The following is a 27,282-nucleotide window of genomic DNA, read 5'->3' as shown; positions in this document are numbered from 1 at the left end:
TAGGACACTTGCAAGGAACCAGAGCCATGCTGTTTTGTCTAAACAGCACTACGGATGTAATTGGGCTCCTTCCGGGATGTTCCTCGCCTAGGTGTGTCAACCGACGAGTATCATCAGTATCATGCACCCTTGGCCTGCATTTTAGGTATAGCATACATTTTGAAAACAAAAAGAAAAATTTCGTGTTTCGATTATCTTAAGTGAAATTTTGGCGGGGACATCTGGTAATAGTGTACAAACTGTAATTAAACATTGAAATCGCTAGATTTGTCAATTTTTAAACGTCTTGAATTCTAAATTTATTTATTTTTGTTGTTTTATATTTCGTTGATTAAAAATTTGTAAATTCTGATTTCTTTAATTTTTGTTTATTTCGAGTTTTTGTATTTTTGAAAGTTTAAATTGCAATTTTTTTTTAATTCTTTTCTCTCAGGTTTACTTCATTTCGAGCAACAAAACGAAATCTGTCTTTTTAATCTTCGACATTTATTCCTCTACTGGGCAATTTTTTTCGATTTTTTTTATTTTTCTCGTAAAATTTAAAGAGTTCTTCTTTCTAATGCTTTTTAAATATCATAAATTAATTGAAAATGAATTTTTGGCGTTTTTTTTAAATCGGAGCCCGTCTAGAGGCACATTCAAATAACCAAATTCAAATTATATGATTTTATCATCAAAATATATTGCAAACAAGCACCGCGTAAAAATTAACCCAAAATTTGGTTGAATTTGGGTGCCCGATTCCCGTGTTAGAACTCCAGAAATGTAAACAGTCGACGGGCATGCAAGAGTGATGAAACGGTCTCGACCAATATTCACTTTGGCAAGATGTCGCAATTACAGGGTGTGCCAAGATAGCCCGCTCGATCGGAACCACATTTCATATGAAGAGTGACAAGAGTGTACGGGGCTTTTACGGTTTCTCTGAATTGCAATCGAGTTTTGGAGATCTGTGTAGGTCAAAAGGTGAGGAATTGAAAGCTACACAAATTCGCGTTCATAGCTCAAGTTTGCCTAAAACGCACATGCGGTAAGATAGCACGATCAAGGAGAATTTGTAACAACAGCGTAAGCTTCTACTTTTATTGTGAAAATTTCAGTATTTTCTGAAATCCTTAATACGAAAATATATCAAAAAAGCGATAACTCAAAACTTTTTATCCAAAATACATGCAACACAAAGAAATTTCTTTCAAAACACAGTGATTTCTAGAAAACGTGGTAAGTAAGTACAAAAGTTGCTTTATTATTGTCCTCGGTTCCACTTTTTTTACACTATTCTACAACACTTCGAGGAGTACAGTACAAAAACGAAAATACTTGAACAAAATTGACTTGCGGCATTAAGTAACGGTTGTACCAAAATCAAAATACTAGCCATCGTTATCTGGTGGGAGGGAAATCTATCGTTGTTAGTAGAAATCTATAACACAACTAGAAAAACAACATAATAATCTTTAAACAATTTCCACCGCCATGGCCACGCCCATTCCACCGCCAACGCACAGCGAAGCCACGCCCCGTTTACCTCCGGTGCGCTTGAGCGCGTACAGCAGCGTTACCAACACCCGACAACCGGACGCCCCAATCGGATGGCCAAGGGCGATCGCACCCCCACCAACGTTCACCCGCTCCGGGTTCACGCCGAGACCCTTGTTGACGGCTAGTGCCTGGGCCGCAAACGCCTCGTTCAGCTCGAACAGATCCACCTCGTCCAACTTCCAGCCGGCCTTTTCGAGCTGAAATGGAGACATTTTCGTCAGGAGGGATAACGGATTAGGAAACCGATCAAACTTACCACTTTCGTCACAGCAGTGATTGGCCCAGCGCCCATAACCTTGGGACAAATTCCGGTCTGGCTGAAGGCCACAATCCTGGCCAACGGCTTCGCTCCACGCTTCTGAACTTCGGCTCCGGACATCAACAGAACCGCCGCCGCCGAATCGTTAATTCCGGACGCATTACCCGGCGTAACGGTTCCATCCTTAATGAAGCACGCCTTCAACTTGGCCAGCCCTTCCACCGTGGTCCCATGCTTCGGATATTCATCCTTGTCGAAGTTGATGGTCTCCTTCCGACTCGGCACCGGAACCGCTACAATTTCATCCACGAAGTAACCCTTCTTCTGCGATTCCTCCGCCAGCTGTTGACTTTTGGCGGCAAACGCGTCCTGCTCCTCGCGACTTATTTCAAACTCCTTGGCCAGATTTTCCGCCGTCACGCCCATGTGCATGTCGTAGATCGCATCGGTCAACCCATCGCACAGCATCGTGTCGACCATTTTGGTCTCGCCCATCTTGGTTCCGCTGCGCAGGTGCAACACGTGCGGCGACTTGGACATGCACTCCTGGCCACCGGCCACCACCACCGAGGCATCTCCGCAGCGGATCGCCTGATAGCCGAGGGCGACCGTTTTAAGGCCCGAACCGCACAGCAAGTTGATCAGGTAGGCGGGCGCTTCTTTCGGGATGCCGGCCTTTAGCGATGCCTGGCGGGCTGGGTTTTGACCCTGGCCGGCGGTCAGAGCTTGACCGAGGATGACTTCGTCGACGTCGGCCGGTGGGACGCCGGCGCGGTTCAGGACCTCCTTGATGGCAACGGCACCGAGATCGGCGGCGGAGAGGGAGGAGAGTGTGCCCAGGAAGTTGCCTGTAGGGGAAGGGAAAGTTACGATTAGATTAATGCCTTGTTTTAAATTCGCAGATTTTGTTCAGATTGAGTTAAATGCGTCAACGCTATTTTTAACTTTTGACAGCAGAAATTATAATGATGCCAGTGAATTGCCAAAAATAATCTTATCTTGCTAGACGAAACACGATAATGCAGTGCGGAGAATTTGGCAAATGCACTTGATTTTATTATGTACTTTATTAGTGATGGACTGAATCTTTTAACCATAGCAATGCATCATATTCAAACTTTTTCTGATAAACTACCCAAGTAACCATCCAGCACTAACGATTAGTAATAAATCTGTAATTAACCAGCACGCTAAAGCAAATCAGTCATATAACAGCACAGTGTTAGCTAATTAGCTCTAAATCGATTTGCATTACCCTCAGCTGATTTATTGCTGATTACCTGCAAAAACTGGAAACACTGCTAGCGATATAGATTTTTGACAAACTGGCAACTTTGTCTCGCTTGTCAAACCGTAAAAATCCAGCAAATCGAGCAAATCTGTCTGTTCAATTCCAGTATTTTCACACTTTTTCGACCATGGAAAACTCTGGTTGCTGGGAAACATTCGTGAAAAGTACCAACTTTAAACGGAAAGTGCAACAATATCTATCGAAGACGCGTTATTCCGAAGACAGCCAGGTTCCGGATTCTCCAGAGGAACACGAAGAATCGCTTCAGGAATCTGCATTTATTGAGAACGCCGCCGCCGCAGTCGACGATTTTTTTGTTGAAAACTCCGGCGAAACCATCGACGACGATGCTGAGGAGCCAGCGGACGATGCCGAGGAGCCTGCGGACGATGCCGAGGAGCCTGCGGACGATTCCGCCGATTACAGTCCAGATGAATGGTCTGACCAGGAAGATACTATCGAGGACACTGAACCTGAGAGTTTGGAGGTTTTTCTACAACGCTGGAGTCTGGAACACAAAATCACCCACTCTGCCTTGAAGCCCTTACTAGATCGATTGAGTTTGGTGGATCGAACGTTATCAACAGACCCGCGACGATTGCTGGGGACTCCCCGAAAGGAACCTGAATTGATTCAGATTGAGGGTGGCCAGTACTGGCACCATGGATTGGGTAAAACTTGGCATTATTTTTAGTTAAAAACTTTTATTTACTTAAAAAAACATATTTCAGAGCACAGTCTACGGATTGCGTTCAACAAACTATCGAATCCTCGGAACATCTCGATCAACATCAATATTGATGGCCTTCCCATCTTCAAGAACGGGACAGACCAACTTTGGCCAATACTGTTCAACGTCCACGAGGAACCTACCATGAAGCCCATGATAATTGGTGTTTATTGCGGTCGTACGAAACCAAAACTGATCGAACAGTTTTGGATCAGTTTGTTTCAGAATGTGAATTAATTTTTCAAAATGGAATCGAGATTAACGGACACTTACTTTCTGTTGAAATTCGAATGTTTATTTGTGACTCTCCGGCGAGATCATTTATCAAAGGTAAGAAAGTAATTCTTAGTATTATATAACTAATTTCTAAACCATACTTTTACAAACAGGTTGTGTCAACTTTAACTCCTTCCACGGGTGCATCAAGTGCACAGCGGTTGGAAAACGCTGCCCGGAACAGAGAACTAATACCTACCCGCTAGCATTAGCCCCGAAGAGGACGGACCAGGGCTACCGTAACAAATGTTACGATGGTCATCACCAAGTGTACAAGTACAAAGAAGCTGGCAAGTTAAAGCAAACGTACGTGGAGAGCCCTTTGTTGCGCCTTAACATCAACATGATCGAAGACATTATTGTGGGGGATTCGCTGCACCTGCTTCATTTGGGAGGAATGAAGAAATTGCTTTCAATGTATAAAGATGGCAATATGTACCTGCAAAAATGGACACAAATTACGCTGCAGGAACTAAATGAAATTTTAGCTTACACTAAGTTACCAGTAGAAATACACAGACAGATGCGAAGCCTGAACTATTTATGCCACTGGAAAGGGACAGAGTTAGCTTCTTTTCTTAACTATGTTGGAATTGCTATTCTTAAACCGTTTCTTAGTACTGAACACTACGAACACTTTTTGAGCTTGTTTTGTGCAAACACAATATGCTCGTCAGATCACTACAAAGCATTTATTCCAGTCGCTAAAACTCTCTTTGAAAACTATGTAAAGAACTACAAGAAGTTTTTCAAATGTATAACAAGTAACACACACAACTTGATTCACGTCGCAGAAGAGGTAGAAAGGTTTGGACCGTTACCAAAAAATTCGTCTTATCCATTTGAAAATCATTTATACCAGTTGAAAAATATGGTACGGTCTGGTAGGCTACCCCTTAACCAGATAATTAACAGAATTCACGAGAAAGAGTTACTTGCCCAGAAAACAAAACCTTTAATATTTAAGTTCCCGCTAGTTGTAGTTCCATTCAAACATGATTGTACTAAATTTTCGTGCATTGTTATAAGGGATGGATTCACCCTAAAAGCTAATCATTTTGCTGACAAATGGTTTCTTACTAACGATTTTAAGGTTGCATCAATCAACTTTGCTACCAACAACCATTCTGTTTATGGTTCACAATTAAAGTATACTTATAAAGTTTTCGAAAACCTTTGCCGTCAGATTATATTAACGTGTACTGCACTAAGACAATTGATAAGTTTGAACCAGAAGTGGAGTACAAATTAGAGGATATATTTTGTAAACTAGTTGCTGTAACTGTGAGATCAGAAACTACCTTTGTACCGCTTGTTCATTCATTACCGTGAATGGATCGATTTATTGTCATGAATGAGTTAAAATAAAATGCACTGAATTGAATTGATGAGTTTTATTCCCACAAATAGAACTACTTATAGATTTAATACAACCTGTATTACTTGCAATGGATCTTGACTAGTTTGATCTTATGGTCCGTATAATAATAAAAAAAACAACAACTTAAAATTAGTTTTTATGGTTAGTTATAATAAAAGAACAACTTAATTGTTGCCGCCCTACTAAAGGATCTCCTCGTCGAGGATCTCTATCTTCAACGATGGTTCGCTTAAGTCTTGTTGACCAAATGCTTCTTCTTCGTCGTCCGCTTCATCGTCCACTTCGTCGTATCCTTCTTCATCAGCCATTGGGAGCTCCGGTCCTTGCTCCGACGACGTTTCCAGTAATCCATCTGGGAGTTTCCGCTTCCGGGACATGGGTTTTTTGCCGCCCAAATTCTTAGCGCGCTGCTTTGCATTGCGCAAACATTGGTGTAAGAATCCTTTCAATTGATCCATGGAAAATTGTGGGTCAGAATTGAGCACGACTTGTAGGAAAAGATCAATCACTTTCCCAAACACCATGAATGGAATCTTCTTCACATTTCGGCCTCCTCCAGTCCAGGAGCAGCTGATCAAAAACTCGGGATCAAAAGCTGTTGACGATTTGATGGCACACGTCTAAACCTTTTCCAACAAATCTATCTTTACCGTGCAAACGCGAAAAATGCCACACAGTCTCCTGCACAAACTTTGGATCCGCGCTTTTGGATTCGAGGATTTCAATCCTTCAAGAGATTTAACCGGCGCGAATTTCGGTTCTCGATGTTCTGCTTGAGGGGTAATGTGGGCACTTCCGGGTCCAACGCTGCCGAAATATTTTATGAGTTTGTCCACGTTCTCACCGATCGTGTCAATTTTTACGTGGAGCTCAGAGAGCATCCTGGTGTGGGTCTTAATCAATGGTTCCAAACCGGTCACAGCTGTTAGAGTTTTTGACACGATTTCAGCCAATTGTGTCACCGAAATAGGTTCGCCGGAATGGGAAGCAAGATTAGCCTGCTGCTCTCTAATCGTTTTAAAAGTTCTTCCGGCGTAGGCTCCTTCTTCTTGGCCGACATGATTTTCTGGAAAAATATCAATTCATTTGGTAAATAGTTGAAAATAATGAATGATCTATTTATTACTCACCGTGAAAGTACTAATATCTCTAGCTACTAAGTGAACCCAACCGAGCCCGGATGGATCAAATGAACGAGCGCCTAAAAGGTAATGTAAAGGACGAAGGATCAGGACCGTTACTCAGCAGATAGCAGCAAAAAACTTCAACTTACGAAACGTGACAGCAGCAACACACTGAGCCGCAAGAGTTTGCAGTTAGTGGGAGGGAGAAAGCTAGCAAAAAAAAATGCCTCGGAAATGCGAAACAGACCAGAAAACAGAATGGAGTACCCGCAGTCGAGCAGTTTTTGACAGTTCGCTCCATAAGAAATACATTGTAGAAAAAAGCAAAAACTTCTCGAATGGAAATGCTCCATTGGCAAAAGAAAGACAGCTTTTTTTTCGATTGTCGCCTCTCTCACTCTCGCCGCGCTAAATTTTGTGACGTTTGTCAAAAAAATATTTTGACATTTCTACAGGGGTGGATCAACAACAGTAGGGGCCCAGCACTAAATCAGCAACATAAAGTCCAAACTCAGCTGCAAATCGTCTGTAAAAGCGCATTTAATGCAAATGTGAAAACATGTTAGCTTTTGCTCGTAGCTGTAAAAGCGCTTTTCATGCTTAACAACAGCTTGTTTTAGTGCTGGATGGTTACTTGGGTAATTGTATTTGCTTAGCAGCAGAGTATTCTTGCAAAGAAATGTATTGTAACATAACGCAAACAAAAATCAAGATACAAAAAAAAAAACAAATTTCAATTGGTTTATTAGAAATAGTAGTTGAAAAATGCATTTTTCCACTCTGTTTTGCATTATTGAATAAATTTGGACTATTTTAAAGTATGGTTGAGTTTTGTGTTCATTTTTTAATGCTCAGTTAAAAAAATCAAAACCGGTGGTTTTGGAAATATTTTTAAAAAGTACAAGACACAACCGAAAGACATAGGACCAAACAATAATTAAAAACAATAACACCGTCTTTGCAGTCTGAATACTAATATTAAACGAGACAAGCATAGAACGAAAAACACCAGAAGGATAAGGCGGGAATCGAACCCGCGCCCCATAGCAACTTAGGGATCGGCAGCCGAAGCCTCTAACCACCGCGCCACGAGGCCCTCAAACTATTCTTTTAATGGTATTGCTGATGCACTTAGATTTGGTTACCGAATTCGGTAAATTTTACCGAATTTTCAACTGCTGAACAGTTCGGTTAACCGAGAACAACCGAATTCGGTAAAAAATTGAGTGGTTTGGTGTAAGCGTGTACATCAGCCTGTGGTGGCGCAACAGGCTTTGACAGGTTGCACTCGTATTTTGATTTTTGTCTGCCTTCACAAAACATTGTCTTTTGCAAGCCAAACATAACCAAACTTTTCGGCACCCTCAGCAAACGTCAAATCAAAACAAATTGCTGCCGGATCATTTTCCGGATCTCTCCCGGAAAAAAATCTGGCAGCAATTTTGTATGGATTGACGTTTGCGGAGGGTACCAAACAAAGGTAAACAAATCACTTCCTGCATCGGCCAATTGTTCATCGTACAACCGAAATTTGTCAAAATTTTGTTCATTTTAACAGATGATTTACCAAAACTTTACCGATTTTTCAACTACCGAATTCGGTTATAAAATTTAAGTGTGGATGTTTTCGGATTGTTAGTGAAATGGAGAATGAAATCATTTTATTTTGTTTGATAGATTTGTCGGCAAAATTGTCATAAATATTCTTCCAAGAAGGACCTTCCACTCCAGGTTGCCCAGTTTTAAAAAACATGAATTTTGATACCATATTGCCCAAACTCGTATGTTTCGGTAAATGTCCCCGATCTATACTGTAAAATTACTCATTTTGATTGCATGTAGCAGAATTTGAGGGAGCGTTCTTTTATTACGTAACGCAAATTTTGGCAATTTTTTTCACGTATAAAAACGTTACTTAATCCACCTTTAGGTGGTTGGTGCCTTCCTCTCATTTATAAAGTGATTACAATCCCCTAAAGTGTCCACATGGTTTATGGATCTCCCCTAACGTGATCGCAGCACCTAAGAGGTCCTAATAAAAATAAGTGACGAGTAAAAAAATAGACTTCCTACAGACTTTTTGTCAAGATTATGCAGACACCGCCTTTCAGGAAAATGGCTCTACAAGGCTTTTTACGTGGCGATCAGACGGGACCATTTGAGGTTATGTAAATTCAGACCATTTTTAAAAATTCTTGTAATTTTAGATAGGTAAGTCAGATCTTGAAAATTGTCAATCCACAAGAAAGGTCTTCTCATATGCTTTCTAAAAATATATAACATGTGAAGGTTTCATGAAAAAACCACCCTTTTTACCATAATTTTAATTTAATATGAAAGAGTTTTTTTAACATAACTTTTTAAATACATGATAAAACCGCATGAATTTAAATAGCAACTTAGGGAACGTTAAGACAGATCGATTAAAACCATTCAGGCCAAAATCGGTTGAGCCTGTGACAAGATATTCCAGTGGCATTGATTTGGTAGGTACAGCCCAACACACAGACATTTGCTCAGCTGGTGATTCTGAGTCGATATGTACAAATGAAGGTAGGTCTAGGAAGTCTAACTAAAAAGTTCGTTTTTCGAGTGATTTTATAGCCTTTCCTCAGTAAAAAGAGGAAGGCGAGTACACTCAAACCCCGATGGTTTGACACCAACTGTTGTCAAACGAACGGGGTCACTTTTTAGTTTGACACCCCTTTTACACGGAGTTCACACGCACTACCATTAGTGTGGTTCAGGGCCCCTTGGAAATGCAAAAATGTCAGCTAGACCGTTGCATTGTTGATAAAATCATTGTTCTATGTCTACAGAAGCTCCCCTGAAATTTTCAGCAAATTTGGTTCAGGTTTCGTCACAGCTCTTTAGCATTTAAGTTTGCATGGTATTTGCATGGGAAATCTTCAAGTTTTTAATTTTCTAACTGCAAAAAATCTTCTACCGAACCAAAAATTCTGAAACCTCAGATATATATCAAAAATAATATAGGGAACAATTTTGTAGAACACTTTAACTTAATCTGAGCAGAACTGACTTAGTTATAAGTGGATTAAGGTGAAGCCGTTGATCATTTTCGAAGAAAATTGATCATCACTATAAAATATTCTGTACTAAATTCAATTTAACTAATTTCGCCACCAAAATGAATCAGCATGTGCCGGTTGTTGCCTGCTTGAAGCCAATGAAAGAATTTTTGATCTAAATCAAATGTGCTTCAAAATTTATATCATTTTGTGGCACAGTCATTGACGTCCTAGTTAGCAATCATTGATTAATGACGATTTCCATAACTTTACAAGGAATGGGATAATCGTTACCAAAAGGAATCAGCATGTGTAGGGCACTATTCTAAACAACTTGTTGAAGAAATTTTGTCAAAATATTGAAAGCGACGCAAAATTTATATCTTTGAACGAAAAATCATGACAATGATGGAAGTCTTCACGTTAAGTGAAGGTGTCGAAGTTGTGTTTTGCAAAGGGCCTCTTTCGCCAAATTTTCACCTGATGGCTCACTTCGATCGATGGCAAATCGTTTGACAACTTGTTTGTTGTTGATGTCAGAAGAAAAAAAAAATAGAATGACGGTTTCAACTTCGGTGGAACAAATTAATCAGTTTTCTTCCGTCTTTTCAGGTTTAATTTGAAGATAAGCATTTGGCCAGCGATGCGAATGACTTGGACGCGATCTCTAGAACACGGCGGATTCAAGATTTTTTTTCAGCAACTCATTCAGGGCTTCTATTTAGTTTGGGAGTTGATGTGTTCCGTGGTGGTTTATTGAGGTGCTGACCGACGTTCGCGCTCCGGCGATGTACGTGGGGCCAGCTCTACTCTGCCGTTTCTCCATACTGGGAGGGGGAAAGCTGGGGGAGGTATATTGGTTGATTGGTGGCTTGTAGTTGCACCTGCAATCTTCGCTTTTCTTCCACATTTGGGATGCATTCGAATATTCTTAGGGAAAGCCGACAGACGTTACATCTTTTTCTAAACCGGGCATGCCGAGAAGGGGGGCCTCATTACCGATGGAGGCCAGCAGACTGAGGGTTGTCGTCCTTAACGCTGACTACGCTGACCAAACCGGATGCACGCACACTAACTTAATCACCTGGTCCCGCACATCCATGTGTAACGAGCGTGAACTGCCCACTCGGACCCCTGTAAAACAACCGGGATTTAGAGATGAGAGTTGTGTTGTGATAAGGTTTGCAGAGCAGAAAGTACGATGTCGTCCGTTTGGAGTTCAGCGGTAAAAGAGGCCGAATAGAGCACAGCTCGTTTATTTAAGGTAAGTTAGAGAACGCGCGTTACATGTATTTGTACTGTCATTTGACTAGTACTCAAACGAGGGTACTCAACAGTCCTTCCCCTTTGCTTAAAAGTAAAGTTAATCGAACTCATTAATGAAATGATAAGCAAGGTTATGAATCAACCAAAATCTAATACAACTTTTTGTACTATTCGAATGAAAATATTGTTCAGGAATTTAAAATAGTCACTTTTTGCGTTTTTTACGTTTTGTTCCTTTCCGTTCAGAGACACCCCTAAACGGACGGTATCTGCCGCATCCAGCACCACACGTGTCCTCGTTCGAAATCTCCATGTCGTTTCGCATTTCGTCTTCAGTAGAAGGTCATTTCGTTTGCTGCACTCCACCAGTAACCTCTTTGATTGCCAGTCACCACGAACAGCACATCTCCTTCGAGTCCACAACACGACGGTTCGTGCTACTAGCCGCCATCGCGCTTTCTTGTCTTCGCTACACTGGGAACCGTGTTGAATGAGTATCTGTTTAAAATACAAATAAAATTGTTTTAGGAAATTTATAATGAAAACTGTAATAACAACTCTAAAACTCAGGACAGAAATCCAGCATATCAGCCTGTGAACAAAGCCAATGGACCTTGAAACAACAAGTAATTCATCACTATTGTGGATTTTCGATTGAGAATTAATGCAAACAATGCATGGAATCAAGATATTTTGATCTATTTTATGAAAATATATGCTAGGTATGTCCCAAGTTAAAGAGACTACCTCATTCACCACCCTTTCAAAAAGTTTCCATTGAAACCATTGAGTTTCCACATCTACTATCTGATCATCTGTCAAACACTTCTCTTGAAAAGTTTTAGTTTTAGGTATTCTATAGTTTAACTTGTTTATAATTTGCTTTTCATTCAATGTACCATTGCACACACAACTATTTGAAATTAAACTAAATTTCCATGACAGACAATCATCGTCTTGAATAAAATTAATGAACTGAATTGAACAAATGACCAACAAACTAAAATTATGGAATTCTCCATTCGTCACTTTCGTCAGCCCGCGAATAAGGTTTCTTAGCAAACAAATTGAGAAAACTAATCTCAAAAATATGAATAACACAATGACTATTGCCAAACTGTCCAGCAAACAATTACATTCAAGCAAACAAACCAACAGCTTTGGTTTGATGCTTTTAATAAGATTCCTGTCCAACACTTGTTGTTTCTCAATTGTGTACCAAATATGACTTTCCAAAAACAGATTTAATGATTTGGCATAGATGACTTGTAAACATTTCAATTTCCCGCTTTGTAAATATAGCGGTTTGCCAACTTTGTCATTTAACAACCAGCAATCGTCCACAAATTTTTATCATGCCGACCACAAAAATCGTCAACAAAGCGATTGTCTAACTTTTTAGTACATCCTTTACTCAAAATCAAAATAAATTGCAAATTTGCAATGCTCGTCAAAATTTCAGTCATCAGTTCGTACAGAAACAACGAATTTTGTATAGCTTTAAACCCATTATGGCAAACAATTACAGCAATCATAATCAAAAATATTATCATCAATTCAATGTTTTGCATATCATACTCGTTTTTCAAATTAGATGTACATAGCTTTAAACTCAAACTACTACCTTTTCGCCCTGACATCTCAGAAACTTCGTCAAATAATACTTTTTCAAAACAAACACTTTCCGAACTTTCTTGAAACATTCCCCAAATTGGGGTTAAAATCAAATTCTGAACATCATCAATACAACACTCAAGTCCACAACCATCATTGCCAATCAGCAGCTTTTTGTCCGAACTCTCACAGTTATCAAAATTGTCACTGTCTTCCCAATTTGAGGTATAATATAAATTTGCTGCTATTGCATTGCTTGAAATATTCCTTTTGTTATCAAAATTATGTTCAATCGAACCCACGTTATTTTCCAACATCACATCTTGTTTCATATCCAAAACATCGTCATACAAAAATAAATTATTCAAACCACACACAACATTTTCTTCCCAATTTGGGGCACCTTCAAAACTCACGCTGACATCTGCTAAAAGTTCATTAAAACCAACATTCTTACATTCACCACCTTCCATGTCCTCATCCTGTAAAAATCCAAAACCACAAAACAAATTTTCATCCCAATTTGGGGCATCATCACAATTTTCATCAATATTATAACAAGTCTTATCAAACACATCGTTCAAATCCAAAATCGAATCATCCTCCCAATTCAGGGTAAACAATTTTTCAAATCAATGTCAACATAACTATCATCATCAATTGGTATAGAAAATGTGCTGTCATTCAACAAGCAACTATCATCAACTTCCAAATCAACCATTTGGTCCTCTATTTGTGTTTCATCCAGCTTAATATATGTTGTGTTCAAGACAGTAAAAATTTTCATGCATTGGTCGTTATTATCTTGAAAGTTTTCTATTTGGTTGAACATTTCCGCATTTGCGTACTCAATTTCACCACCTTCATTGCAGGAATAATCATCTGCAGTACTCTCACCCATGAAATTCACAAATTGTCTGTTAAAGTAATCAAGTTTGAAGCAATTTTGCTTAGAATGACCCATTTTCCCACAAAAATCACACGAAATTCTAGTCTGAGGATATCTCCTATCATAGCTTTTGTCAAAATACCTTTGTTGTTGTGTTTGGTTATTGAACCTTCGGTTAGTGTAAACTTGAGAATCAGAATTGTAGTTTTTATAAGGCTGAAATCTGGAATTGTTTCGCCTTTCTGGAAAATTTTGCAACCCATCATTTTGTCTGTAATTTCCGTACCGTGAAGACCCTTGTCTTTGTGTTGTTGTCTTTTGAATGTAATGAATTTGTTCTGGTGTAAAGTAAATGTACTGTCCCAATTGAGATCCTCCAGGTTGATTGTTTAACGCTTTAACGTTTTGTTTTGCTATGTTCCATGTTGTTATGAAGTTGTCCATCTTGTCCAAAGTCAAACCTTCCTCCTTCAGCAAATTCTCTTTGAGATTCCCGTCAAGAAGACCCGCCAGAACCCTGTCCATGATGGCCACGTCCTTAAACGCCCCAAAACCACAGAATTCCGCCTGCAGCTTGACCGCCTGCACGAAATCCTCAATGGATTCATCATGTTGCTGGTTTCGTTGACTAAAACGAAAGCGCTGGACTAAGTCCGGCTCCGTTTTGTCCAATTTTTGTTTCAGTTTTAACACAATATCAGCATAAGAGGCTTTATCCAGCTCATCTTTGCTGTAGTGCAGCTTTAATTGAGAAAAAAGAAACGGTCCGCAAATCGTCATGAAATGCGATTTTTGGCGATCAGCCGCAACTTGATTTGCGTGAAAGGTATAGGCCAGTCGATCTGACCAGTCCGTAAATGACGTACCCTTTCTAAACATCTCAATAGAGGTAGCTAACCCGTTCGAACCCATGTCTTGATATCAAAAATCAGGTAAAAAAATCAAATTCCAAATTTCCCAAAGAAAAATAAAAAGAAAACACACAAAAATCTCTATTACTGCAAATCCAGGGATCAAATCAAAGAAAAGCTTGCTACTCACCGATCTCGCACCCGGCCTTTGCCAGCAAGCAAACTTAACCTCCTGCACAAACTCGTCGTGCGCACCGTGCACCAGCACAGGAAAACGTCGTTCAGCGAAGCAAAGTTTGTGCACCGGCTCAAACAGCTGAATTACACCGTGGCAATTTGGCCTCACTAAATTAAAGAAAAAGAAAAACTCTCTTAATGAACCAATAAATAAAATGGCGAAACCCTTTGTTCAAACGAACAAAAGATTCACACACACACACTTACAAAGCAACCCGGTTTTAGTCGATTAATAAGCTCACATGAATTTTTCCTCACAAACTCCTCAGTGATACTTGCTAAGGAATTATTTTTTTTATTGAAATTATTTTTGGCAAAAGATCACTTGACCCCAAATGCCCTAGCTTACCAAAGCTGCTTTCTCCCGGTCCAAGAACAAATCGCCTGGTCACCGCCGCCAACGAACGCTCTCCTTTGTCCCAAAATGCCGCCGGAACTGCCGACGCTCCAAACCACCGCAAAAAGCAGAACCTTCACCGCACCGAATCAGCAAAAATCCACCGGAATACGCCGCGCAAAATCGTGCCACTTGCCGCCCGAACCACGGAATTCGCCGTGCTGCAACCGTTCCGATGCAAATCTCCGGCCAACAGGTACCGCACTTCCAGGCACACCGACAGAATCCTCGGTTTTTTGCTGCTGCTCACTCGGCGTCGGTTTGTAGAAAACAAAATGGTGCCACCGCTACTCGCACACAATGGCCAGCAAATTTCTTCTCCGATGCGTGCACACCCGAACAGGACGATCGTTTCAATCCCGCAAAGGAAAAATTGATTTAAAAAAAACTGTTCGATTAAATACACCACCGAAAGAAAAAAATCGCTCGCGTAGTTCTTCACTCCTTCGTCGCCAATTAAAACAACCGGGATTTAGAGATGAGAGTTGTGTTGTGATAAGGTTTGCAGAGCAGAAAGTACGATGTCGTCCGTTTGGAGTTCAGCGGTAAAAGAGGCCGAATAGAGCACAGCTCGTTTATTTAAGGTAAGTTAGAGAACGCGCGTTACATGTATTTGTACTGTCATTTGACTAGTACTCAAACGAGGGGTACTCAACACCCTGGATAGTAAAGATTGACTAGATTTAGGATAGATTTGTGGGTAATCGTGTGCGGGGTCCGGTGGTGTAATGATAAGCCTCTTGGCCTGCAGGATCAAGTCCTAGTCGACCCAGATGGTATTTTTCAAGACGAGATTTGTTTGATCACGTCTTTCGTCGGATGGGAAAGTAAATGTCGATCCTGGCCAAACTCAGAATTTAAGTCGTAAGCTCAGTCCAGGTGAGGAGTCTTTGAGAAACAAATCTGCCTGGATAGCGTCGTTTTTGGCAGTTGTACAATCCAAAGGTCGTCAGTTCGAATCCCGGGGTGGATGGGCGCGAGATTTCAAAAGACGTTTGGATTGCCCCACCAAGTGGTCATGATGGTCTCTTATAAGTGGTCAGCGTAGTCAGTGTAAGTCCTGTGCGGCATCTGATAATGACCTCCTCCGAGCCATAGCCGTTAAGGACGACAACCCTCAGTCTGCTGGCCTCCATCGGTAATGAGGCCCCCCTTCTCGGCATGCCCGGTTTAGAAAAAGATGTAACGTCTGTCGGCTTTCCCTAAGAATATTCGAATGCATCCCAAATGTGGAAGAAAAGCGAAGATTGCAGGTGCAACTACAAGCCACCAATCAACCAATATACCTCCCCAGCTTTCCTCCCAGTATGGAGAAACGGCAGAGTAGAGCTGGCCCCACGTACATCGCCGGAGCGCGAACGTCGGTCAGCACCTCAATAAACCACCACGGAACACATCAACTCCCAAACTAAATAGAAGCCCTGAATGAGTTGCTGAAAAAAAAATCTTGAATCCGCCGTGTTCTAGAGATCGCGTCCAAGTCATTCGCATCGCTGGCCAAATGCTTATCTTCAAATTAAACCTGAAAAGACGGAAGAAAACTGATTAATTTGTTCCACCGAAGTTGAAACCGTCATTCTATTTTTTTTTTCTTCTGACATCAACAACAAACAAGTTGTCAAACGATTTGCCATCGATCGAAGTGAGCCATCAGGTGAAAATTTGGCGAAAGAGGCCCTTTGCAAAACACAACTTCGACACCTTCACTTAATCCACTTATAACTAAGTCAGTTCTGCTCAGATTAAGTTAAAGTGTTCTACAAAATTGTTCCCTATATTATGAGTCAGATTTGCGATTCCTTTCCGTAGGGTCGTAAGAATTTTCGCGTCCGCCGTCGGTGTGTTTTTCGTTTTTTTTCGCGTGCGTATGTGTGTGTGAAGGTGCGGCTGGCTTTGGCTGTCCCGATGACAGTTGAGCCAGTCAGATTTGCGATTCCTTTCCGTAGGGTCGTAAGAATTTTCGCGTCCGCCGTCGGTGTGTTTTTCGTTTTTCGTTTTTTTTTCGCGTGCGTGTGTGCGTGTGAAGGTGCGGCTGGCTTTGGCTGTCCCGATGACAGCTAGCCAGTTCGATTTGACCCTATCAAAGCCCTATCATACCATTTCAGCTCGATACACATCGAATCTCGTCGTTCGCACCGTTAATCAGTACCTCACTAAACATCAATCATTTAAAACTCGTAAAATCATCTCAAGTTAAAAGTTACATTGTTTAATCCTTCATTCTTTAATTACAAATGATTTTGGTTCTATCTTTCCACAGCCGGCTGTCTAAGATTAAACCATTTCATTTAAAATTTAACAACAGTTAAACGGGAAATGTCTCATCCGCAGCATCCGATTGTATGCCTTGAGAATAATATATAATACCTTTAAACAAACACTATGATTTTGGGTCGCATCATCATCTTCTATGATGAATCCTGACCAAGCACCCTATCCTACTAACAAATTTTCAGGTTTCTGGCGCTTGTGGGGTGTAAGCACAGAGTAAATCAGCTGCCCTAGTAGCAACCTGCGCTAACTAACATTCCCGTCCCTTAAAATCGAGGTCTACAAACTGACATGGCGGGCGCCGTTGGTGGCCAATGACTGTTACCTATTCGCAACTGATCTAGCTTTAGCAATCATGGTGTTTTATCTTTTCAGCGCATTCATACATGCTGTTGATAAGGGAAACACCACTAGATCGTCGAAGCCTATAATCAGTAGTGCTGAAAGGATATTACGGTTCTGTTCAGCAACGGAGGGGCAACCATGGGTGATCTCTCATGCTCATGCTCTACAAAATTGTTCCCTATATTATTTTTGATATATATCTGAGGATTCAGAATTTTTGGTTCGATAGAAGATTTTTTGCAGTTAGAAAATTAAAAACTTGAAGATTTCCCATGCAAATACCATGCAAACTTAAATGCTAAAGAGCTGTGACGAAACCTGAACCAAATTTGCTGAAAATTTCAGGAGAGCTTCTGTAGACATAGAACAATGATTTTATCAACAATGCAACGGTCTTGCTGACATTTTTGCATTTCGAAGGGGCCCTGAACCACACTAACTACCATACGTTTGTTTAGATAGTGTGCGTGAGCGCCGTGTAAAAAGTGACAGTTCGCAACTTGTAGTTTGACATAGAGCTATCTAAGCCCGATCTCACGCACACTAGCTTACCATTTGTTTTTGCTGGTGGGTACAAATTTTAACCTAAAAATCCTTCGTGTACGTACACGCAATACAGGCGCACGTAGATAACTCTATTGGCCAACTAACGGGGTACAAACTAAAAAAGTGTCAAACGAAAAAGTGACCAACCACCGGGGGTTGAGTGTATAAGACTGTTGTTTTTAGTGCAAATATTTTAGGCCCTTTTAGCGGTTCTGTGAAAGTCGTTGCAATTACGTCTCACAAAAGTGTTCGTTCTCTCTTTTCTGTCACGTCGCATTTTGCTGATGGTGCACGTGATAAAACAGTTTTCAATTGCATTTATGGATACTTGTTACGACCATAGCTGGGCAGCAACATGCCTATCTAGACATAGCAAAATAAATAAGTTCTTTATGCGAATTTCGGTTTTTTAAAATAATTGAAAAAAACCTACTTAAGTTTAATTCCATATAAACCTCAATAGCATTTGATGCTTCCAGTAATTCCGGTTGGGTCAAACATACAACCCTCTACCCTGAATTTCAAAACGAAGATGTGCGATTTATCTAACACACCCTTGAATATCTCACCGACGTTGATATATATAACAAACAAAACCAGTTTCCAAGCTGGTTTGTGATGTAAATAGAAAATTCAAATTTCATACATTTTGGAGTCGAAACTTTGAGGCGCGAAAATCAGAACGAAACGAGTCAAGAATGGATCCATATTCTAGTACTGCAATTTACGCATCACGAAAGAAAGTGCTGTTTAGACTGAAGAAAAGAGAAAGCACACGCACATGTTCATTGGAGTGTAAAAGAGAGCAAACAACAATAACGGGATCTGATTCATTGATGTAACTCTTTTTTTTTTTTGGGAGGTGTGATTTTTCTTGTTGGAAATTAAAACAGAAACTCAAATAACTTACCAATCGGTGTCCTGGCGGCCGAAACGATGTAAACTTCTTCCAACGATGACATCTTTGAAATTTCCTATAAATCTGATGAAATCTCGGCAAATTCCTCCTGCAATTCAAGGCAAAGAACACATATTCGTGAATGAAAGTCTCCCCAAAGTGGTCAGCTGGAGCGCTTACCTCAACAATGGACACGTCAACCACCTCCCGATCGTGATATCCAACTGAAGGGAAAAGTTTTTCTCTTCCTTTACTCAGAGGACTGCGATATCGTCGTGCATTCCAAAGAAACGTGCGAGATTGCGGCGTGTTTTGTCTTCTTCACTCTCTTTGAAAAAAATAAAATTATGAATGAGCCGGTAAGCCGCGAATGAGAAAGAATCAGGTGTTTGCGACTCTCTTTTCGTTGAGGATGTGTGACAGCTTGCGTCACCTTTGCTCGGTTGTGCGGTGCGGTTGAACAAATCGACAACTTTTACAACAGGGATTTCAAGAGAGAGCTGGGTGGTATTTTACAGAAAATCGACGAAAGAATCGTAATGCCCAGTGGGTTTCGAGTCAGCGAATTAACAGGAGAGTATACGCTAACGTAAAATTATTCAAATTTTGTAAAATCAAAGTTTACAAAGATTTTTTTTTAAATCTGCCTGAAATATTCGAAATTGAAGTTTAAACTTGCCTCTCAAACTCATTCTTGAGGATTTTGACAAAGAACTTTGTCCTAAGGGCACTGTCTACGGGTGTCAATCCAAAATTTCGCGAAGCGAAAGTGTAACGATTTGTGTAATCGTTTAAACGCTTATATCTTCCACCCAATTCAAGCAATCTGCATACTTTATCCACCAAACGAAAGGGGAAGTCTTAAATTGCAAGTAGACTACCTCACAAAGTTGATAAAACTTTGTTAAAGTACTCAAAAGTTAAGATGAAAAATAAAAATTCAGACCGGGAAAATCCCGGTCGCTGATTGGTTGAGCGCAACCTTTCCCGAACACATTAATCAGATTCAAGTATCTAGCACTTAGCAAATTTTGCTCTCTGCCACTGCTTCGAAAGCGTCGAGCCGTCACAGCCAAGCGAGGTTATAAAAGAGCGCCGTGCCGCCGGTTGAAGCTCAAACGAGTCCGAAGCTTTGCACGAGGAGGATCGAGAAGCAGTAGCAGCACAGCAGAGCCGCCGAGAGGAAGGAGAGAATTGAAAAATTGGAAAGAGAGGCAGAGCAGGCGCGGGAGGGAAAATTGCTGGCAACTTGGAGTGTCATCATCGCATGGTTTGTCATCGTCATAGGACGTTAAAATGGCCCTTTTCAGGGCCAATTCACACGAAAGAGTATTCTTTAAAAATCTGGTTGGGTACGGTAGTGAGTGTTTGTGTGTGCGGAAGGGAAATCGAGTGGCAGGCTTGGGGCTTGAAAGAGCACCAAATTATCAACGCATACACACAAACGCGGGCTGGGGAGCTTCATTTGTGTGCGCTTGGTTTCTGCCGTGCAACTACCCTTCACGAGTTTGCTCATCCGATCGATCTTGGGGAAAATCGATTTTCGATATTAGTGCGGTTCGGCGAACACAATTTTAGTGTGGTTTACTACACACACACACACACACGAGCAAATCCACAGCAGCCCGGGAGCATGTTGACAGCTCCCATACAAACTGAGCGTACCTCTGTTTGTGGGCCCAGTGGGCCTAAGACGGCGGTCTTCGATATTATCTAGCCAAATTTTTGAAAATGGCGAATAGTTATAATAAAAATTCTTTTTGCCTTGTTTCGGTTTAAAACGACAAAATAAGCAGTTTGAAATCATTTTTTTTAAAAAACTTGTTTAGAGATACGCCTAGTCCAAATATTAGTCTAGAACAGTTGAAAGGAGCGTGCCGCGAAAGCCGTCACGAAAAAAAAACTCCCTTGCAAATTTTGAGTTGCGTAATTAATGGGCGGATCCGACGAGGCCCACTGGCCATCTGTCGGTGAATACGCGCAACTCACGAAAACTGACAGCTTAGGGTCCGGCTGATCCACAGTCGATGGCGCTTTCTTGCTACAAATACACTTGCAACGCACTGTTTGGTGCTCTAGGTGGTGTGTAGTATGTGTAAAGAGAATGAATAAAAAGATCGGGACCCAATTTTTTGCGAAGCGAAATCGTTACGTGGCGATTTCCCCTCTTCGCAGACTTCCCCTCCTTTTCCTTCACGCTGATTGGTTGAACAAACCTTTCCCAATCATCCTCTCCGAGAGACGTGAGATTGATGTATCTAAAATCATCTCCACTCTAGCTCATAATTTTCTGACAGTCGAGTGGCAGTTGCAGAATCAGAAGGGACAGCAGAAATTTCCCCCGGTCAACGACGTGGAGAGGTCGCCGAAATGGCTCGGGCCGTCGCAGGAACGGGACGGATTGTCGCTGCAGGCCATCAAGGAAGAACGTTAGGGACCGATGTGGTCAAGCTGCTGATCCCGGAAGGCTCCGGTTAACAGCATCAAGAAGGGGTCTCCGTGTTGATCGAGAACCAGTTCCCTTTGGGTCAAGTTGGTTGTGGTTGCGATAAAGTTTATGGTTTTTGATACTGGACATGAAATTTAACATTTCGGCAGTCGTGACCGCAATCCGGAGTGGCCGGAGGCCCCGCGGATGTTCCGAAGGGGGACATTTCCCGAACCATAAGAGTTGAGGCAATATGGGTATCAAACTTCATGGTTTTTGATACTGGACATGAAATTTGAAATTTCGGAAGTATTGGCTACAATTCGGAGTGGCCGGAGGCCCCGCAGATGTTCCGATGAGGGGACATTTGCCGAACCATAAGAGTTAGGGCAATATGGGTATCAAACTTTATGGTTTTTGATACTGCACATGCATCTGACCATTATCTGAAGTTACGCAGTTAAAATAAATCGCTTATTTTACGCAGGAAGTAATAAATCGATTACTGCGATTGCCTTTTTATTGTGCCGCGGCGAAATTCTGTTTCTGTAAATATAGAATAACTATTTCGAATTCAATTAGAGCCCTTGAAAGGGCAGTTTTAATGTTTGCTGTTGAAATTTACTTTGCTGCTGCCAATTGCTTGCAACAGCCTTGCAAAAACATTTCCGCATCTTGATAACTTTCGAGTGGTGAGGGAAAGTCGATGGATTTCACCTTGATTTCTATTGCAGCTCCATTTGCAATTTCCGTCCCCTTGGTTCGATAGGACGTTGATATTATGTCTTAAAACTATTCACAAAAGAGTTGTCTTATGTAATTATAAGGGAATCATGGGGAAATTTGGACCGGACATTCTTATCGAAAATTTCAACAATCATCTTGCAAAGTTCTTTGTCATACTGGTCATGTGTAACATAACCACCTGCACCTTTTTTTGAATAATTTTTACTACACGCAGAATTTTAATTCTGTTGAAAACATTTCTTAAACAAAATAATTTCTATACCAGCTTGCTTGGTTGCATGAGCGTCACGACGCCTGCCTCAAGCTTTTCTGAAGGAGCAGCAAGTGCTACCAGAAGAGAGTGAAGAAAAAGTTGATGTTTTCAGCGCTGATGTTATATTGTGAAGGCAGACAAAAATCAAAATACGAGCGCAACCTGTCAAAGCCTGTTGCGTCACAGGTTGATGTACACGCTTACGACAAACCACTCAATTTTTGTACTGCGCACTTCGGTTTGGTGGTGCACGGATAATAAGTTCTGTATCATTTTAAATAGTGAACGAATCATTTCACACTCTTAGGCAAAGTTGTTCCCTAGAACACGGACAGTGAGCTCAAGAGGTTAAGCATAAGAGCAGTTGCTATTCCGTTATTGACCAGGCCCTCCAGAAGTTACATACACGAGCCGTGGAAGATGAGTGGGAGCTATCTATCCTCGCTTCGCAACTTTTCAAAGGCCTCTATCATGCTGATCAATACCGGCGCCGGCCACGACCAGTGGTAGGGTCACGGGGAAGTGGATGGGAATGTTAGTTCGATACTTGAGTGATATAGAGACCACTCAATTGGGTACTTTATCGCTGTAAACAATAATATCAGCAATCTAAGCTTCATTTTAGGACCCAATTGACTGCCTCTCCGACAATGTATCACATGAGTTTTGAAAGGGTAAGTAGATCGGTATAAGGTCGGGATTCACGAGTGGCAATGATGTGACCATGAGCATTTTGTTTATCGGTTGAAAATTTTAAATCTTAGGCAGCCGGCTGCGGAAAGATAAGTTATTGATTGTTAGATAACGCGAGCAAATTTTCAAAATAGTAAATAAAAGACGCTTTACTCTTCATAAAATTGGGCACTAAAGGCCTATGCTAGGGCCTATGACAATTTTTATGTACAACGGTAAAAAACATGATTAAAAACCATTTCTATTCACTTTTTTTCATTTTAATGCAAAAAAAAATGACAAGACAACATTTTTTCGATGGATCAACTATGATCCCCTTGGAACGAGCTGTCAAGTAGGAGCTTTTCTGTCAAGAAGGACCGCGAGGTTAATTTTTCCAAATTGATTTAAAAATCCATTTTAAACTCTTTGTGGTCATACATGGGGTCATTGTACTCAGAAAAATAAGATTAATCGCTGTATGCAATAAAATCAGTAATCTAAGCTTCATTTTAGAACCCAAACTTCACTACGGATTTGTCCAGTCCGGACCGTGAATAACCGGCTCAACTACAGAAAATTCAACACATACACGACAACGCGAAGCCTTTTATTCTTTAAATTCAAGAAATTTCCACTACTTTCTCACGGATTCTCGCGAGTCGACTCGCTCACCGATCTCCCCCACACACAAGCACCACACGACTGAAGGCCCAACATTCAAGGCCACACAAAAAAATCACTTTTCACTCCGAATATTTTTTCCGACCACGCCACTATGGGGTTTCAGGCGGCCATAAATCGAAAAACTGACATACTCTAATTATTTTTTTGGTATTTTTTTTCGAAAATAAACATTCTAACTAAGAAAAATCCGGAGTTTGAAAGTTGTAGGTTCAATATTCACTGAATTGCAGACCTTCAAAGGCGAAAATGGTAAGAAAAACATGTTTTTGACAAAAAAATGATTATTTTTCATAGTTGTACTGTGTAGCTGTTTATGTATTTTTCCTGCATCATTATAAATATTCAGAAAGGTAATTGATTCAACTTTTCAATAACATTTTACAAAACACACTTTTATAGGCTAAAAAAATAATAAAAATCAAAAAGATGGATTTTTATTCAAAATTTAGTTTTTCAACTTTGTTAATGGAGTACTTTTTTTGTGTGCATTTGTGCGATCTGAAAATTTTGCAGCTTAAAATTTGAACCATGTCCTAACTTGTCTCCAAATTTCAAAGTGCACTTATGTGCACTTTTTGAGTTATGCCATTTTGAACATTTTGATTCATGCAAGAAAATTAATGATTTCGCGTATACGCTTGGTTAAAATCACATTATTTACCTGCGGAGGCAGAAATGACGTACCTGCTATGTATGTTTTGAAATTGATTTGATATTCATGACTTTGTTGGTACCGTAAACTGGGGTGACTTTGATAGCCCGGGGTGACTTTGATAGGTTTTTCAAATGCCCGTCAATTAATATTTAAACATTTTTGAGAATTTTGAGTATGTAAGCATTAAGGGAAAGCTTATTATCGATAATGTGACTGTTACATTGGATGTATCAAAAATAGTGGCCAAATCAAATTTCTATCAATGTCACCCCGGGCTATCAAAGTCACCCCAGTTTACGGTACTTAGGTACGTTTAATAAAATTAGAAATTCCTATTCTAGGTATTTTACAGAAACGATTCGTCGAATATTCATATCAGTTCGTTGTTGTGTTCTTTTGAAAGTATGGATAATAATACCGTAGTGTCCCTGTACGATATAACGAAGCACTATTCTGAAAACGTGAGAACTGCTTTCGAGTATATTTGTAAGAATTACAACATTGCAGAACCATCACATGATCAACTCAGGAAAAACCCACAGAGGAAAAACTACGCATGCTGTTCTGTAGCTTCAAAACGAGGTATACAAAAGCCCATAGAAGAAGTTCATATTTTAAGTAATCTAAAGACAATCGGTTACATAGTGATTTTGATTTGGAAGAATTTATCGTGGAAAACGTGAATTTTGCAAGTGGATCAACCAAAAACGTGGACGAGAATCCATACAATGTTCCATAAAATAAACCGTCTAAAATTCTAAAACACCGCAAAAATCAAATTTTAATTGGAGGGGGATGGGGGGGGGGTCTTCAAAGAGAGGTGGATTTAAACTCAAGAAAAAGAGGAGGGAGATTGAACGTAAATCAGAAACTTTAACATAGCATAAACCGCCATTCCGTGCATCAAATAGACAGAGCAAGAATATCAAAATTCACCACTTTAATGCATGTGCAGAGTTCGGAAAACCACTCACACTCACAAATCGAGTAGGCTTCCTCACAGCAAACACTCTCGATACTCACCGTGAGTGTGAGGGCTGAGTAAATTTACTCATATTTGAGTAAAATGAGGGTGTGAGTAGGCCGTTTCCAACAATTTGTTATTTACAAAATCAATGACAACATCAATTTAAAATCATGTGTCTTTATCAATCGGTTGTACTTTGGAGGTAGCGTCAATGTCTATAAATCTGGAGGTTCAGGGTTGGTATTAATGTGGCATCAATATTTTTTTTTGTCTGTCTGTATTTTTTTTTCATTGCTTCAAAAAAACCTTGGATTGTCAAAGTCCAATGGATGGGCAATTAATTTCATAATTTTAAGATTGGTGACCGCGCGAATCCGTTGTGGATAGACCTACCGCAGGACAAATCGGAGGCCGCAGACGGGGGCAGCTTCTGCGGGTGGATGTTGGCAGCCATACCAAAAGAAGATGGCCGTGTTGCTGTGGGTAATGGTGGTCACTCCCTTCGACAGCTGTGCAACTGTGGCCACTCCCGGTCGCTGACATTTCTACCAATATGTCTTGCCTAAGAACCAGGACACGCCAGGGGAGCCTCAGCAGCCGCCGGTGGCCCTAGCCTAAAGCTGTTAAAGCACTGGATCGGCCTTTTTTAGTTTTCAGTGATCCTCCAAGCCAAAGCCACCGGCGGCTACTGCAACTTCTTCGGCATGTCCCGGTGCTGAACCAAAACACATTTGTACAACTGTCGACGACCGGGAGTGGCCACTTACCTCAGCAACACGGCCATCCACTGCTGGTAAAGCTGTAAAAATCCACCCGCAGAGGCATCCCCCGTCTAAACAACCTCCGACCTATCCGTCGGTAGGACAGCTGGAAGTTGACAACAACCTTTGTGGTTTTTAAACTCGCTGAAAAAAAAAACAGATAAAAATCAGGATTTGAACCACTGTGATAAAAAAAACCTCTAATTCTTAGCACTGCGCCTCTACCATCAGGACTACTTTTTCGCTGTTGAGTGAACAAGGAAATCACCGATGTAGAGTTTGACATCTCGAAATTTGTTTTCTAAAATAGCCCTCATGAGCGCTCAAAGCCCTCTTTGTGAGTAAATGAGGAAGGCCCTCACACTCACCGAGAGTGATGAGTAATTTACTCGCAGGTAACTTAGTTTTTCCTCATAGTTGAGTACCTCGTGAGTGAGTTTCCGAACTCTGTGCATGTGGCCTCAAATATATGAAAAAATCGAAAATTAAACTTTTTTTTTGGAAAAATATCAAAATTCATTTGTTTTCATTATACTAAGTACAAACAACACAAAAAAGTCACAAAAAAGCAAAAAATATTTTTGGCCGCTCGCTTATATGGAAATACCCCATAGTGCACGCGCTCCCTTTGCCAATTATGAACTCCGGACAGTGAGCTCAAGAGGTTTTCGAAAAATGCAAAAATCTGTTAGGGGCTCAAAAATGAAAAAAAAAAAAAAAACCAAAACGCGCCGATTTTACGGATTTAATCCCAATTAAAATTCAAAGTCAAAGCGCCAGGTCCATTTGCGTAAAACAGGTTTTGGGTGACTCACCACACATAACCTTTAAGCGTCTAGAAATGAGCAGAAACTTGCAACAGTGACCACAAAAGACCCGGGGGTCGTTAAAGTGTATTGCTTTGCTTTGCTTTTTGCGTCAGGTCCTGCCGCAACCAATCACGCTCATATTTGGGATTTGGGCTCAGTACACCTTGGAGATCATGCCCTGAAATGCCCGGAAATTGACCCGTTTTGTTACAATTTTTTTTAGGTTTATTTCAACAAATCTCTAACCCAAACTTAGTTTTTTTTATGAGCGTGTATATTTAACTTAAACCAAATTTTAATGTCAAATTCCTTGGGCACATTGCTCCGAATACCTCCCAACCCTATCCGCGGTTTTGA

General features: G+C 40.7%; 2 protein-coding genes across 2 annotated transcripts; one reads left to right on the top strand and one right to left on the bottom strand.

Moving 5' to 3' along the window:
- Positions 1 to 1,222: 1,222 nt before the first annotated feature.
- Positions 1,223 to 19,291, bottom strand: LOC6048854 (acetyl-CoA acetyltransferase). The gene is made up of 4 exons (XM_001865658.2): positions 19,127 to 19,291; positions 18,959 to 19,055; positions 1,799 to 2,649; positions 1,223 to 1,739 (listed from the first exon to the last, which is right to left on the bottom strand). The coding sequence occupies exons 2-4, from the start codon at positions 19,008 to 19,010 to the stop codon at positions 1,458 to 1,460; spliced, it is 1,185 nt and encodes a 394-aa protein (XP_001865693.2). The 5' UTR covers positions 19,011 to 19,055; positions 19,127 to 19,291; the 3' UTR covers positions 1,223 to 1,457.
- Positions 2,777 to 5,254, top strand: LOC119769477. The gene is made up of 3 exons (XM_038262060.1): positions 2,777 to 3,763; positions 3,824 to 4,152; positions 4,212 to 5,254. Exons 1-2 carry the CDS (start codon positions 3,220 to 3,222, stop codon positions 4,057 to 4,059), a joined length of 780 nt encoding a protein of 259 aa, XP_038117988.1. The 5' UTR covers positions 2,777 to 3,219; the 3' UTR covers positions 4,060 to 4,152; positions 4,212 to 5,254.
- Positions 19,292 to 27,282: the final 7,991 nt, after the last annotated feature.

The sequence above is a fragment of the Culex quinquefasciatus genome, chromosome 3, assembly GCF_015732765.1.
Source record: "Culex quinquefasciatus strain JHB chromosome 3, VPISU_Cqui_1.0_pri_paternal, whole genome shotgun sequence".
NCBI classification, from domain to species: Eukaryota; Metazoa; Arthropoda; class Insecta; order Diptera; family Culicidae; genus Culex; species Culex quinquefasciatus.
This window is presented reverse-complemented; position numbering and strand designations above follow the sequence as displayed.